At 39.1% G+C, this 16893-nt stretch overlaps 1 protein-coding gene across 1 annotated transcript in view; it reads right to left on the reverse strand.

Annotated features, from left to right (window-relative positions):
- Positions 1–16893, reverse strand: part of MET (MET proto-oncogene, receptor tyrosine kinase) — a 120241-nt gene that overhangs the window by 53599 nt on the left and 49749 nt on the right. Inside the window, exons 5-6 of the mRNA XM_075208984.1 lie at positions 13830–13964; positions 10368–10541 (exon numbers count right to left, since the gene is read on the reverse strand). Of these exons, the coding sequence (XP_075065085.1) occupies positions 10368–10541; positions 13830–13964 (309 nt within the window). The remainder of the gene's footprint in view (positions 1–10367; positions 10542–13829; positions 13965–16893) is intronic.

Here is a 16893-nt window from a genome sequence, read left to right on the forward strand (position 1 = left end):
CACACATTGGCTTTCTTCCTCTGAACTTTGTTTACCTCTTATTCTGTCTGTAATAGAAATAGAGACGTACGCCAAGCTGCGCAGTGACAATTATCAAAGGAAGGGTTCTTTTATATTGTAAATTGTGTTAAGATTTAACAATGGTGGGAAAAATACAACTGTATGTAGATGATTTTTAGAAAAGCTGTGCCAATGTAAGTCATTATGTGATATCTGTGCAACATTTATGTTGATCTTTAACAATCAACCTTCAATGCATAGTAATAAAATATATTAGTGAAAACTCTGAAGGGAACACTCCACCACATGACTTATTCTGCAATATATTTTTATCTATATATGCTTGTGGTCAGGCGCGGGCTGGGAGAGGGAAGACCGGGGGGCACACAGGCGGCCGCATCGCATGAAACGGGATGCGGCCGCGTCATTGATGCGTCATTGATCCCCTACCCCCGGCCCTAATAGCGGTCTGACCGAGCGGCCCGCGGGGCCACTGCCCCCCCTGCCCCAGCCCGCCCCTGCTTGTGGTGGAGGACGTAATGTACTCCAAGTTTTACAAAGAAATGTTAAATCCAAGTGGTAACTGTTCCTGCTATGACTGTGAGCACCATACTCTATACTAAGACCTCACCAGTATAACCCACTGGCTCTGAGGTGTAGTGACTTCTAACTGTGTGTAGGTCTATGTTTCAGATGCAGTGAATTAGGGGCAAATACTGTCCACACAGAAGGTGTCTCACTTACATACACACCGTGGGGCAAATGTATTAAGCTGAGAGTTTTCCGGCAGGTTTGAAAAGTGGAGTTGTTGCCTATAGCAACCAATCAGATTCTAGCTATCATTTTGTAGAATGTACTAAACAAATGATAACTAGAATCTGATTGGTTTTTCAAGACTCTCAGTTTGATACATTTACCCCTGTGCCTCATTTCTGAACGATAGAGGCATGGCATAAAATCCTCTTTGGTGGTACATTGAGCCTCAATTAACAGTGCACCTAGATTTCCTCGAAAGTGCATAGGTTAACAGGGCAAGAAGATGGCATTTGTCGAGAAGCAGAGGAGTTGTGAGCTGAGCGAGGGTATTCATTGAAAAGTTCAGAGTATGAGGATCGGTTCGACTGGTTTGTGGAACAATACAAAAATGAGATCCCATCTTTCAGAGTGAGATTTGTGAAATTAGATAAGGGGCTGGAGAGGATACAGCATTAGCCCTGTGCATACATTGCACATCGCAGATGAGATCCACTGTATGCTCGTGTAACAGTGCGAGTACCGTGACACATGCAGCATACTGAGTGAGGCTGGAGGAGCATCATTAATAAAAAAAATACAGATTGACAATCTGGTGCTAAAAAGTGAAATTTCAAAACTGTTCCGTGAAAAATTTGTATTTAGATAAGAGATTTTGCCTGCGGAATTGTATTTTAAGTCCTCCAAGAGCTACCCCAAGCACACCAGTGAGCAGAAGGTATTGATTGTTGTTTCGCTTGCTTTATTTATAGACTATAAATTCAACTAAATGCAAATTTGCAAATGCAACTCTATGCAATCAATTAAATTGGTCACATAGCAACCTACATTTGGCGTTACATACCAATTAGTGGTGAAGATAATGATACATGAAGTGCACATCTCTTAATGACATATTTGACTCTTCTCATATGCTAAAATATACCTAAGACAGCACATCGGCAAATGATTAATGTTTAACAAAAATATTACATACATCTCTCAGTATTACTGCACACTGCTGTACCACATATAAAAAGGGTAAATGTTTCTATGGCTTTGATATATATAATTGTCATCAGAATTTACTGGTTTATGATGATCACTGATCTGTATTACTACTTGCATTGCTTAAAGTACAGCTGGAATCATGCTGAAGAAAAATGCCATGAATTTCATGGTCCCAACTAAGCACTGGAGACCGCCAGGAGGATAAATTCCGGCAGTGAAGTTTAACTAATAGGGAAGGGAAATTGTAAATAACTATCAAAAAAAACAAAACTTTTGTGTACTGTAAATCCATTTTGGCCATGTTGAGATACTAGTTTAGACTAGCATGATCTAAATTGCATTACTATGAAAACACACATAACCAACAATTGGCCATTATACATGCTGATATAAACTGTTTGTTTATTCCTGCATGTGTATGTTCTCTTTTTTCCTTTATGTAAATTATGAGATGTTTTAAGACTTTTATTCATTCGTATATGTTACACATCCTGGTACTGGTTAACACATAAAAACAGTTTTTAAGAGTTGTTTACTATTCTGCCACTTATTTCAGAGGCTGGCCTGTGTTCTGTCATGTTCCTGACCTCCTGCAGTCAATCACTGCCATGGTAGCCACATGGCAAAGAGACATAACAGTAAAGATAAAGAGAGATGCAGAGAAGATCCCAGCTTTCTCCAAAGAATGTGAATTCTCAGCAAGAATGTCTCTTTATGCCTATATTTCCTACTAACTTACACTCTTAATATAGAGTTTGGTATGGTGAACTGGGAGTATTATTTGTAATACAACATATGAAATAGGACATAGTTACCACCTTTTGCATAGACAATCTATTTCTGAATCCATCCCACCCATTTTCCTGTTCCTTCCCTCCCTGCTGTTAATCACTGCCATGGTAGAAGCTAATTTCACTTGTGTGAAGGACATTCTGATGTCACTGTGCCACCCCACACTTACCATAGGAGCAGTGCTCTTATGCTTATTATTTATCATCACTGCTAATCATGGTGTTATTAGGGCCCTATGGGGAGCCCAGAGAACCCCTTAACACCCCCCTCTTCCCCACACAACTCTGAAAGCTCTGATACCACTGCAATTAGCAGTGATGACAAAATACTAAGTGGATGGACTACTCCTATAACTTCAATAGCATACTTTGATGTCATTGTATAAATTGTATAAATTGAGGGCTACAACACATAATACACATACTGACTGAATGCTGAAAGCATTGTAGTAGATCTGTTTTATTTTGGGAGGGGGTGGGGGTGCGCTAAGGACCCTTTTCACCCTGGACTTCACTTGGTCTGGAACAGACCCTGTTTGGACTATTTGCGTTTTAATAATCCCCAGTAACTTGAGTTGAACTGACCTGATGCCAAGAGACATGACAGTAAAAATAAACAGAGACGGAGATGGAGAGGAGATAATAACCTGGTTTATTATTTTGGTGTTTAAAGGCAAAACAAAACATTTTCCTTTTGTATTGTTCTAATGGAAATATTAATAGATATATCTACAATATTTGTGTTTATCCAGCATTCATGTTAAAAACTAGAGGCAGAAATAGTTTATTGTGGTGATGCCTAAGGCTCAAAGTGGCCTTAATGCAGCACTGTCGGTCTGCATATAAAATAATTTTGTATCTTTATGTAAATAATTTCACAATGTATTACTTTTCTACAGGCTCATTTTTCCAAAAGACATATAATAAATATTTGTTTATCTGGATGAACAGGAAAAAAGAAATCTGTATTTTTATTAAGGATGAGCGCACTCGGATTCCTGGAATCCTGGAACATTGCGGATCCGAGTCAGATCCGAGCACTGTCCGGGTATTCCCGCCAATTCCGAAACTTAAAACGAGGCTCTGAGTCATAATCCCGCTGTCGGATCTCGTGATACTCGGAACCTTTAAATTTCCCGCTTGCCGCCATCTTCACTCGGGCATTGATCAGGGAAGAGGGAGGGTGTGTTAGGTGGTCCTCTGTCCTGCTATTTCTCGTGCTGTGCTGTGCTGTGCTGTGCTGTCCTCTGTCCTGCTGAGCCCAGTGGTGCTTTTGGCAGTGCTCTGTCCTTGCTGAGTCCATTGGTGCATCAGTCCAGTGCTGTGTCCTTGCTGAGTCCAGTGGTGCATCAGTCCAGTGCTCTGTCCTTGCTGAGTCCAGCGGTGCGTTTTGTCCTGTGCTTTGTTCTGCTAAGTTTATATTTATTTCAAAAGTATTAAAAATTCTTCCATAAAAAGAAAAATAAAGAAAAATTCTACAAAAATCCTTTTAAATTAATATTAAAAAAAATCAAAGAAGTCCTTGCTGAGTCCAGTGGTGCATCAGTCCAGTGCTGTGTCCTTGCTGAGTCCAGTGGTGCATCAGTCCAGTGCTCTGTCCTTGCTGAGTCCAGTGGTGCATCAGTCCAGTGCTCTGTCCTTGCTGAGTCCAGCTGTGCTTTTGTCCTGTGCTTTGTTTTGCTAAGTGCATCTTTATTTTAAAAGTATTAAAAAATCTTCCCAAAAAATTATAATTCGACAAAAATCCTTTTAAAAAAATATTCTAAAAAGTCTAAAAAAATTTATTGCAGTCCATTAACATTAATACTGCAATCTATTAAAAATTGTTCACTGTTCTTGCAGTATTTAAAAAATAGTACTGTAATACAACGTGTGCTGCATATAATGGAGTACCAAAATTTGGGGGATAAAGTAGGGAAAGACCAAGACCCACTTCCTCCTAATGCTGAAGCTGCTGCCAATAGTCATGACATAGACGATGAAATGCCATCAACGTCGTCTGCCAAGGCCGATGCCCAATCTTCTAGTAGAGGGCATGTAAAATCCAAAACGCAAAAGTTCACTACAATTTGTAAAAAAAGAAAATTGAAAATATCTGAGGAGAAACGTAAACTTGCCAATATGCCCTTTACGACACGGAGTGGCAAGGAACAGCTTACGCCCTGGCCCGTGTTCAGCACTAGTGGTTCAGCTTCACCCAAGGATCTAAGCCCTCCTCCTTCCCCCCCTCCAAAAAATTTAAAAGAGTTATGCTGTCAGCAACAACACAGCAAACAACTCTGCCTTCTAAACAGATGACATCACAAATCCCCAAGGCGAGTCCAAGGGTGTTGGTGGTTGCGAAGCCTGTCCTTCCCATCACTGTACAGGAAGAGGTGACTCCATCCACCATTTGCAGCACACCCTCTGCATATACTGGAAGGATGACCCACAGTGTCGCTCCAGATTTGGATAATCAAGGTGTCAAGGAGGCTATTGATGTAGCTGGCGTTGTGGAGGAACTTGATGAGGAGGATGCTCATGTGGTTATTTTAAATGAGGCACCAGGGGGGAAAAAAGTGGATGTCCATGGGATGAAAAAGCCCATCGTCATGCCTGGTCAGAAGACCAAGAAATGCACCTCTTCTGTCTGGAGTTATTTTTACCCCAATCCGGATAACAAATGTATGGCCATATGTAGCTTATGTAAAGCTCAAATAAGCAGGGGTAAGGATCTTGGCCACCTAGGGACATCCTCCCTTATACGTCACCTGAATAACCTTCATAGTTCAGTGATTAGTTCAGGAACTGGGGCTAGGACCGTCATCAGTCCAGGGACACCTAAATACCTTGGTCCTGTTGGATACACACCACCAACACCCTCCTCGTCAACTTCCTCCACGATCTCCATCAGATTTAGTCCTGCAGGCCATGTCACCAGCCAGACTGAGTCCTCCTCAATCCGGGATTCATCCGAGGAATCCTGCAGCGGTACGCCTACTACTGCCACTGCTGCTGTTGCTGCTGGTAGTCGGTCATCTTCCCAGAGGGGAAGTCGTAAGAACGCTACGTCTTTCACCAAACAGTTGACCGTCCAACAGTCGTTTGCCATGAGCACTAAGTACGACAGTAGTCACCCTATTGCAAAGCGGATAACTGCGGCTGTAACAGCTATGTTGGTGTTAGACGTGCATCCGGTGTCCGCCATCTGTGCAGTGGAATTCAGACCAGTTGGAGGAGGTATTGTGGCCCGGGTACCAAATTGGGTACCGGGGCCACTCCACTACGCAGTCCAGATAGCTGCGTATCAGATATTAAACTATGTTCACTGTTGCTGCCAAATAAAAAAATTATGAAAATGCACTGTCATCATTGAAAACAAGAGGTAGTGACGCGCTAGAACTCCACCCTCTATATGCTGCAGAGGATGTAGGAGCAGCCATCTGTGCAGTGGAATTCAGACCAGTTGGAGGAGGTATTGTGTGCCCGGTACCAAATTGGGTACCGGGGCCACTCCACTACGCAGTCCAGAAAGCTTTGTATCAAATATTAAAGTAATTAAATTATGTTCACTGTTGCTGCCAAATAAAAAAATAATGAAAATGCCCTGTCATCAACAAAAACAAGAGGTAGTGATGTGCTAGAACTCCACCCTCTATATGCTGCAGAGGATGGAGAAGCAGAAAAAGGCCATTCAAGCCTACATAGCCACCTACGATGGGCCACGTGTTTGTGCCGCCCACTTGTGTCGCTTAGCTTAGACATCCAGCTACCTCGGTGCAACGTTTTGGACTAAAAACAATATTGTGAGGTGTGAGGTGTTCTGAATAGACTGGAAATTAGTGGAAATGATTGTTATTGAATGTTATTGAGGTTAATAATAGCGTAGGAGTGAAAAAAAACCCAAAAACTGGATTTTAGCACACCCTTAATTTTGATACATCATTTTCACAAAATCCTTCTTGATAAATTTCTTACAAGGTTTTAAAAATCACATGGTTCTTCAAGAGGTTTCTCTGTAGTTTACGATATGATTTCTAACCAAAGGAATAGGTACACGGACAGTTTTAACTGAATTGCCTGGTGTAAAGGTCACAGTTCAGAGATGTCAGAAAAACATAGAACTTCTTGTTTAATCTTTTTCTAAGTGAGTTTTAGATCACTCAGCTTTAATTGGGTGATAACACTGGGATCCCGATGTTCACTTTCCACTTAGGAAATCGTTCTTTCACATGCTTTCATTTTGTACAAACCATTTAATTTAAAGGTACTTCATCTCAGACATGTGACTTGTAGAAATAATAGGGCGGCTAGGAAAGTAAAATCTACCAGTCATGTCTGTGTGACGGATGTATTCCCCTTTTAGTAGACCGCATAATGAATTGTTATTTGAAATGATATGTCTGGCAACATTAATCACTCCCACTAACTCTAGAAATGGATTTAATCAAATACCTGTGTATGAATGAATATAGTATAACATTGTAAATATGTTAAGGGACTAAGACATAAAACATGTGATGCCATTGTGGGAAATGTAGCCGATTTTGTAACATAATTTGCTTTAAGCAGAAATTCATTATGTTAATTGCAGCATAAAGAAACAACATTTGATATATAGTGTGGTTAATTGCTAGTTTATAGATACTCTTCCTAATGTACAAGTTAACTCATAAGAAAATATTGCTCTCTCTTTTATAAGCGTACGGCTTGTGAGCAGATTGTGAAATATTAATAGCATCAATTAAACTCTGCAGATGGTACCTAAGCCTGGAAGCTGAGCCATTTGATGTGATATTTACTCTTACTCTTTGTCATTAATGTGACACGGTTGCAAATGTTTTTACAAACTCCCAATGTTGAATGGTATTTTGAAAGCAGAGGATGGGAATATTAGTGAAATATCTGAGGATATCAAATGGCTGAACTTATAGGGGCTGTCCATCTTGGACAAGCCCATGCTATATAAACTGGGGAAAATAGTGGGAAAGATGGAATACAGCTACAGGACAGTAGTAATGACAGCTGGGGAGGAGAGAGCTGGCATCTTGGGTAGATCTAAACTATCCTATCTTGTCAAGCATGAATGAGGCTCCTTACCAGAGTTGCATTGATATCTGTCCAATGAGCAGCCTGTCAAACACAGGACTTTCAGGTCCTGTTACTTGCCCATCCGCTGTCTTTCTTGGCTGTCCCTACGGTCCGCAGGCTCTGCTTAGATCTCTCTGCAGGATGCTGCCCAGTCTGCCTCCACTTCATAGATCCTCCAAATCCAGTGCATGGGTGCTACCATCTTGGATTCAGTCATATGCTCTCTTTCAGCCAGTAAGAGTGCGGCTTAAGCTCAGCGGACCGCAGCCAGAAATCAGGGGACAGCAGTCACTATAAAAGGACTTCCTGGAGCTCTAACCTGTTGCCAGTGCAACTTTGATTCCTCGGACGCCAATCTGGATTCTAACAGTCTCCAGTGTACTCAGTTGTTTCTGCCCAGACAGCACAGCCTGCATTCCGGTTCCAGTCCGGTCAAGCATTCAGTCCTAGTCCGGTCCACCATTCTGGCTCTAGACTGGTTCAGCATTCTTGTTTCAGGTCTTGTCCAGCATTCCGGTCCCAGTCCGGTCCAGCATTCGGATTACAGTCTGGTCCAGCATTCTTGTTCCAGTCACGTCCAGCATTCCGGTCCCAGTCTGGTCCACCATTCTTGTTCCAGTCTGGTCCAGCATTCCGGTTCCAGTCTGGTCCAGCACTCCGGTTCCAGTCCAGTCCAGCAATCCGCTTCCAGTCCAGTCCAGCAATTCTGTTCCTGCCTGGTCTCCTCTGCTAAATCTGAACTCTGTCTTGCTATTCCTGACTTCTTGCCAGTTTCCAGTGCCATTCATTCTGGCAGATGTCCAGAAAGTGAAACGTGAATCTTCACACCAAGGAAAGCATTTCCACTGCTCCAGAGTCCAATGGCAGTATGCTTTACACTATACCAGTCAAGGTTTGGCATTGCACATGCTGATATAAGGCTTGTGTGCAGCTGCTTGTTCATTTAAACCAATCCACACCAGCACGGTGGCTAAGTGGTTAGTACTTCTGCCTTACAGCACTGGGGTCATGAGTTCAATTCCCGACCATGGCCTTTTCTGTGAGGAGTTTGTATGTTCTCCCCGTATTTGCGTGGGTTTCCTCCGGGTGCTCCGGTTTCCTCCCACTCTCCAAAAACATGCTGGTAGGTTAATTGGCTGCAAACAAAATTGACCCTAGTCTGTCTGTGTCTGTGTCTATCTCTGTCTGTGTGTTAGGGAATTTAGACTGTAAGCCCCAATGGGGCAGGGACTGATGTGAATGAGTTCTCTGTACAGCGCTGCGGAATTAATGGTGCTATATAAATAAATGGTAATAATAAATAAATAATAATAATCCATCAAGCTCCTGACGGACAGTTCTTGTACTGATGTTGCTTCCAGAAGCAGTTTGTAACTAGGTAGTGAGTGTAGCAACCGAGGACAGACAATTATATGCTTCAGCCCTATGCGGCCCTATTCTGAGCACCTAGACATTTTAACTTCACAATAACAGCACCTAAAGTTGACTGTAGTAGCTCTAGCAGGGAATACATTTGATAACCCAAAGGTGGCATCCTATGACAGTGCCACAATTAAAGTCACTGAGCTCTTCAATACGACCCTGTCAATACGAACAGATGCACACAGCATGCAGGCTGAAATGGCCAAATACACAAATTACAAGGGGTGTCCACATACTTTTGGCCATGCAGATCTGGTTGTTTGGCCCTATTGTAAAATTATAAGATCAATCAACAATATGGTTATCCAGACAATGGAATGAAGTACTTGCTTATGCTTACTACTTCCAGGCTGACCAAACTGCCAGGACATTGCACAAACATTTATCCATGTCATGCATTACCATAATATAAAAGAAGCTAAAACAGTAAAATAAATGTGTGGCTGTGCACCTCTCCCTACACCCCACTCTAATAAACCAGTGGTTTTGGATACTGGTTGGCCAATAAGTTCAAATAAGGAGTAAATTCTTCACTTTTTGATTCTGTGGTATGATTGGGTTGTTATAAACTAGGTGTGAGCATGTGAACCAATTGTATTATAATGAGGATTGTATTACCTTTTTAATAGTGGAGAGTTTTCTGTAAACCACACAGAATGAGCAAGCACAAAAAATTGGCATACGTTTGTACACAGTTTTTCAAATTTTTCATATTAATAATCACCTGAAAGCCCCCATGACATGTGAATTATAGGGTGACTTCATCTATAACAAAACGTTTTGTTTTTTTAAATAAAACTGAAGGAACTGGAATATGTTAGCAATTGGATGCACAATTTGTCTTTCAAGATTACATTCCTGACCTTATATGGTTACCAAACACTGACTGCCATGCATGGCTGAATAACAGTGTTGCAAGGAACAAATTCTGTTAAAATTGCTACCCCTCATCTTCATCGTCATCATCATCATCACCATCATCATCATAGTTGCATATTAGTCTGTAAACTTGGTAAAAACCTAACGCCAACAGAAGTGTAACAGGTCTAATTTCTACTTGCAATATATGTCTGTTTACCTCATGTTAATTTAGTCCCCCTCTTCCTCTTTCTGTACCCCCTCATTTGAAAAACTTAAACAAAGATCAATGATGGAAAAAAAAATCACTAAAACATGTCTAAAGTGCATATGTGTGAACGAGCCCTAAAAAATACATTAAAAATGGAAAACATTTTGAAACATACCCTCCCATAGACCGCTGATGATATTATTTGGTATACAGAAACAACTTCAAATTAAATGTCAAAAGTATTGTCTTCTTATATCAAACACATGTGTTACCTCAGACACGACTGGAGAACAGGTTTTCTGAGTCCATTCTTCATTTAAACAATTTTTTTTTCTGGAACAATGATTCCTGCACCAGCCACACTCCATATATGAAGGCGTTGAGATGCAATGACTGCAGGATCTGTAATGTTCACACCCAAGGCCTATTAATGGCACCTTCATTATCTGCCAAAGTAGAATGTAGAATGTGATTCATGTTCTTCCTCACTTCTCTGTTTTACATGTGTTTAAAAGACGACTAAACCCCAAAATGTAAACTTTCAGATAAGAACCATGGAGGTAAAGTACATTATTCAGTGTTACCTTGAAATTCCTCTGCAGGTCTGTTATAGAGTAAAGTATTACTACCCAACTCCACGACAGACAGCTGCAATACCTCCCACACCTTCAGTACAGTGTCCTGATGGGATTTATACTGATGAAAAAAACACATTCAGCAGCCATCTGAGTTTCTGTACCACTATTACCCCAACAAAGGGGGGGAAAACACAGGCGCTAATGGCATTACTTGCCAACTTTCCCATAATGTCCAGGAGACTCCAGAAATCCGGACAGGTTTCCTGGACTCCCGGGAGAGCGGGCAAGTATCCCGCATACGGAACTCACGCATCAAAATTACGTGATGCGCGGTGAATCATGTCATTTTCACCACGCCCGGCCCTCCAACCACAACTGGGATCTTCCGGTATTGCCTTCTCAAAGGTTGGCAAGTATGGCTAATTTACAGATTAGATTGCTAAAGATATAAAGGAAAACTACTTGTAATAGAAGTAGAATATAAAAAATATATACCTGTGGGTAGATTACATACAAGAATGTAAAAGGAAAATATTTACACTGCAGCTTATTCAGGGCCCATTGCTAACCCTGCACATAGGTACCACATACAAAAGCATCAGAAAGAAAAGCACTGTGTAAATTATTATACCCTCTATATTACATACACTATTAATTGCATTTTACTGTAATATAGAGGGCATAATAATTTACACAGCGCTTTTCTTTCTGATACTTTTGTATTTGAGTTACTGTGACAACACTGTCCTGTCCCATGTGTATGAAACTCTACAAAACTGTCACTCAAACTCGGCCTGCTAAGTTAAAGGAGCACCTTGGGCCTGACTTGAGAAACTTCTTATTTAAGTATCCTGGACAAAACCATGTTACAATACAAGGGGTTCAAATGAGTGTTCTGTTTTGCACATAAGTTAAATACTGACTGTTTTTTCATGTAGCACACAAATAGCAACTTTAAATTTCAGTGTACAAATAAGCTATCAAGTATTTGTGTGCTACATGAAAAAACAGTTAGTATTTAACCTATGTGGAAAACAGAATGCAAATTTGCACCCCTTGCATTGTAACATGGTTTTGTCCAGGAGACTGAAATAAGAAGTTTCTCAAGTTAAGATCCTTAATGAATCAGGCCCCTTATTCCTAACACGGCAACCTGCCTAATGAAAGAAAGCACGTCCACGGTGAACAAATTTAGTTAAGTATAAGCACATCTGATATTTAATGTATATTATTCAGCTCAGGAAAAAAAAGGTAATTTGATATATTAATATTTAATATACAATTTACTCAATCTTTATTGTAGTTGGGGAACTTTACTGCATATGTGTTACAACACTACATAATCCAGCCAGGAAAATGGCCCATTTACTAATATTAGATTAAGGTGCAATGTCATAGTAGACAAATAATATTAACTGACAATGAATGACTGTCCACAGAGGAATCTGAATTCACTTTAATTTCAAACAAATTTATTATTTCTAGTAATTTTGTATCATATGACACATTCAATAAGGACAGCCATTTCCTAATATTTATGTATTGTCTTCTACTGAGAGAAAAAGTACTTTTTTAATGATGTCATTGTCACACACATAATATACACATACAAAAGAGCAGTTTTTATGCTACAGAAGTAAAGAATCCCCTGCTCAGTTGTGTTTACTACAGCTCACAGTGCACAAAGAGCAGGTATTTGTTTCTGAATAACTTGTAAATTTAATATAACTGAATTCACCAATGCCGTATCCCATTGGCTTATTACAGTCCTGAACACTAAAAAATTATTAGATTAGCTCCTCGGTATACTATTCTGATGGGGTCTCCCTAGGCACATCACAGCAACTTGTAGTTTAAGTACAATCTGATAATATAGTTAGATCAGCAGCAGGGTGTGTTGGTCTCTAACAGGATTTCTAGGCATTAAACTGAGTCTGAGGGTCTCTGGGGAAATAAATTTAGGTACAAGGGCTTCAGCTGCAATTATCCAGCTCAGTAGTGCAGGCCACAAGCATCAGACTGCCTCCAGCTGCCTAAACGCCGACATACCTCCCTCCGAGAACAGAGCAGTGATCGTACAGTATCACTGTCCATTCCCACTACTGTAGTCCTGATCCTAGTACATTGTAACCATTGCAACACATTATATTCAGACACAATACTAAAACATTGACAGTGATAATTTTGCTTTTCAGTACAATAACATAGGTAATACATGCTCTGCATGCAGAGAACCCTATATATCACATGCAAATTTGGAAATGAACCAATCAAATGCTTGCTTTCATTGTCTAACTCTTGCGAGACAGATAAAAGCTAATTGGTGATTGCTTGCTGTGATTCAATGCAAGTTTTGCATCTAAATGTAATGTTAGTAAATGAGCCCTAAACCGATATTTTTTCTGAACTTGGGTATAGTGAAATGTGAAATATGTCCCTTTAATAGAATAAGAATAGATAGTGAGAATTGCATCAATTATATAGAGTAAGGGGAACTGTATCATGCAGTTTTGTCAGTATTGAAAATTAGGCACAATTCCAAGGACAAACAAGAGGTTTGACAGTAGGAAACAGAGGATAACTTTGGTATTTATATCATAAACCCTGATTCACAATTTTATATTTAACATTAAAGGAAATTAAAACATTATATAAAAATGTTACAAAGTACAGATGTGCAGCTCATTAATTTTTGTGACATATATATATATACATACATAGCAAAACTAAGCATGAAATAAAAGCAATATAACATTTATTTATTTAGGTAGATTGAAAATGTATTCCCGATTAACTTGAATATGGGGAAGTTAATTGATTAGGAAGTGAATATTTCCTGTCATTAAAGAGTCAAAATGACTTGCTTTCTAATAGCTCATCTCCTGTCCTGCTGGTAACACCACTTATAACCTATGACTTGATCTAGATCTGTGACTTTTAATAAGATTAATGTTAACTAAATGAATAAAATCAAATATAATTAAAACAAATATGTCTGTAATAAAACATGTTCAGCAGACATATATTAACCAATACCAATGTATTTTATTTTTCCCATTATTAATCTCTAATTGTTTATAACTAAAATGCTATATCATTTTTATTGGTGTATGATGATATGATTCATAATAAAGTACATGGTTGGCACGGCCTTACCTGCATTCCTGTACTAACTAGGACATATCCACTCTCCTTTGATGCATCATTGATAACTACTGCAGATGAAACAGGATGTGCACCAAGGTGAATATTGACATGAGGCTGAGTTTCACCCGAACGAGATATTACAGCCTGAAAGACAGATAGACTTTTCAATGGTGTGTGTGCCTTCAAACATGTGCATTTCATTGTCATTGTTTTATAAATATTAAACTAAATTAATATTCACACTGAAGATCCCAATGCCTGGAGACACAAACTAAAAACTGTTTACGTATAATAATTATACTGAGATTTCAGAATTTATGTGTAGATGAATTCAAGTAAACTGCATACTGATGAAAACATGAACGGTCATTAGACACTCCATCATTTGCCTCAACAACCCATTTTACCCTGAGCCTCACATATTACGTTATTAGGATACACATTACATTTTTAAGTTATTAAGTTACATAGTAAGTTATTTTACTTCTAGCACAGGAAGTACTCATGTGTGCCCATATTCTGCACTGGTAATAGAAACCATGTGGCCCTCCCATGTTTTTGTGTGCTGCCATGCCAGGTTCCTGAACACCATTGTAATCAGTTTTGTATTGTTAGGCACATAATTAAAATATACAGTATATGATGTCCTCTTATATAGTTATATTAAATTAAATCCAGTCAGACAATGAATACATCTGACTGTTTACCATTTACTTCAGTATTTGTCCAGTTGTGCTAATGATATCCACCTGCCAATCACATTTATCGTCAAATCTCGCAGCGATCTGGTGATTTGGTGGTTGGGTTGGGATTTGACACACTTTCTATAAGGAAACCAGTTTACGTTTAGCTGCTTTAGTGGTCTTGAAGAGGCTCATAGAAATCATTATGGCATACCTAGTTTAATTTAATGATTATTTTTTTACTATGATTTCTATTGAAAATATTTGCTTATAGTTAATATATATATGTCTAACCCAATAGTTCCATATGCTTTCAAAACCCTTTTCTATTCCTAGGCAATTATGGCCATTTGTACTTTTTTGCTTTTGTTTGTCATCATTATTGCTATTATTATTATTATTATTATTACTATTATTATCATCATCATCATCATCTCTTCTTCTAACATCCAGCATTTAATCTGAGAGCGTATAGAGAAGCAGGGAATTTCTTCAGTGTTAGACTCGTGCTCTCATCCCTCCTTTACTCCAAGACAGCTGTCCCCTCTACCAATCTATCACGGCCTATTCCTGTCCTTGTCAATGTGTAGAGCCAACAGCTTATATGACAGCTATAGAGCAACAGTAATGATTGTGCCCATGATGTTATTGAAACCATGTCTTATATGCTTGTTCTCCATTTGGTCATTAAACTTCTATTTTGCTATATAAAATTATTTACATGGGTTTATGCCTCTTCAGATGGTACCTACAATGTGTGAGTTTATGATGGAGATGTATGTTCCTGTAAATTTCAAAACAAAAAATTACATATAAAAATATATTACTAAATCCACTTATTAATATTTAAGAGTTTTGATGACTGAATACTGGGAATGGAGCTGATTAATGGCTGTTAGACAATGTTCCTTTTGTTTGCACAAAGTTTGCTGTGTAAGAACAATATGCCATTACGCCTGCAGTTTCCCATTCTCCATGTATATACTTCATGCTCTGATCCTCACACATCATGAACACAAATGCTGCTTTACAATAATTGACCCAATCAACAGTTTAACAAGTTCATCATGAAATAAATATTGACATTCCCTTCACATTTTTCCCGAAATATCTCATTACTTTACATTCTTTAAAAGTGTTGAAGTGTTATTAGCTGGCATTACTACACAGTTTTACACTGTCCAGCACAATATCCATTGTGAAATACCTGATTCACTTTGCAGCCAACAGCTGTACTCCTAGCTCCGTTTCCCAGCCACAGACTGGAAACAATCAATAAAAGAGTCTGAAACAGCTGCAGCTTCATAAGATCCCAGCATGGAGAGCTTTTCACCAAGTTGGAGCATAGGAAGGAAGTAGATTTTTTTTCTCTTTTCCTCTTTCTATTTGGCAGCTGCCTGATGTGCTACTTTACTTTTCAATTGTGTCGTATTCACACCAACTAATAATAAAAAAAACCTACTATTGAGTAGGGGACAAGCCCTGTCTAACACTCACTTTGTCAAAACATCTCACTCAATATACTGCAATTATCAGTAGGAGGCCTTTGACTAAACACATCTGTCACAACACCAAAAACAATAAATATTGTGTTTTATCTGTGCCATATTCAAAATGCTTACACTGATTCAGCATCTAAACATATAGCTATTATACTATTGTGACTAATGAGTTATTTATACTACATTACACCAGTCCTCTCATTGTAACCTTTGCAGGCTGGAAGCTGCCATAGTTATGTTTTTATAAGTGGGCGTCGATGAGCCGAATGTTCTGAGAGCAAATACGATTGGTGGTAGAAATGATTTGCTCTGCTTGTCCAGTCTTTTTATTTCTTAAGGCATAAAAATAAGCGCATGGACAGGCCAATGGGGGATATTTACAGTTATCTTCCTATCGCATTTGCAAATCTTATTGGCATCACAGTGGTTTTGGGCTATATACACTGTGATATTGGTTCAATTGCCATGTAGCTGCCTGTATGGTCAGCTTTATATATGTAAACAGGTAAAGGCAGTAAAAACAAAGGGGTGATGGCGAGTTGACGCACATAAGTTCACAAAAATAAGTTCTAAAAGTCTGCATGTAAAAAAAGCGTATTAACACCCATATGCTGGAACATAGGCCTCTCAAGAAGAATCTAGTTCTGCACAAGTAGCATATGATCCAGGTTTACACCAGGCATAATTACATCCAGATATACTTGCATGCAATTAGGTCATAAGCACACGATAACTTTGCTAACATTTGTTTTGAGAGTGAGAAATGCATTCACTATTACGTTTCATTTAAATAAAAAAAACAAAACTCTATAGTAGAAGCAGATATAATATTCCTTTTTCCATACAAATGAAAGTAACAAAAAAAGAAATGTTAAAATATGCCCACAG

The sequence above is a fragment of the Mixophyes fleayi genome, chromosome 4 (assembly GCF_038048845.1).
Source record: "Mixophyes fleayi isolate aMixFle1 chromosome 4, aMixFle1.hap1, whole genome shotgun sequence".
Classification (NCBI taxonomy): Eukaryota; Metazoa; Chordata; class Amphibia; order Anura; family Limnodynastidae; genus Mixophyes; species Mixophyes fleayi.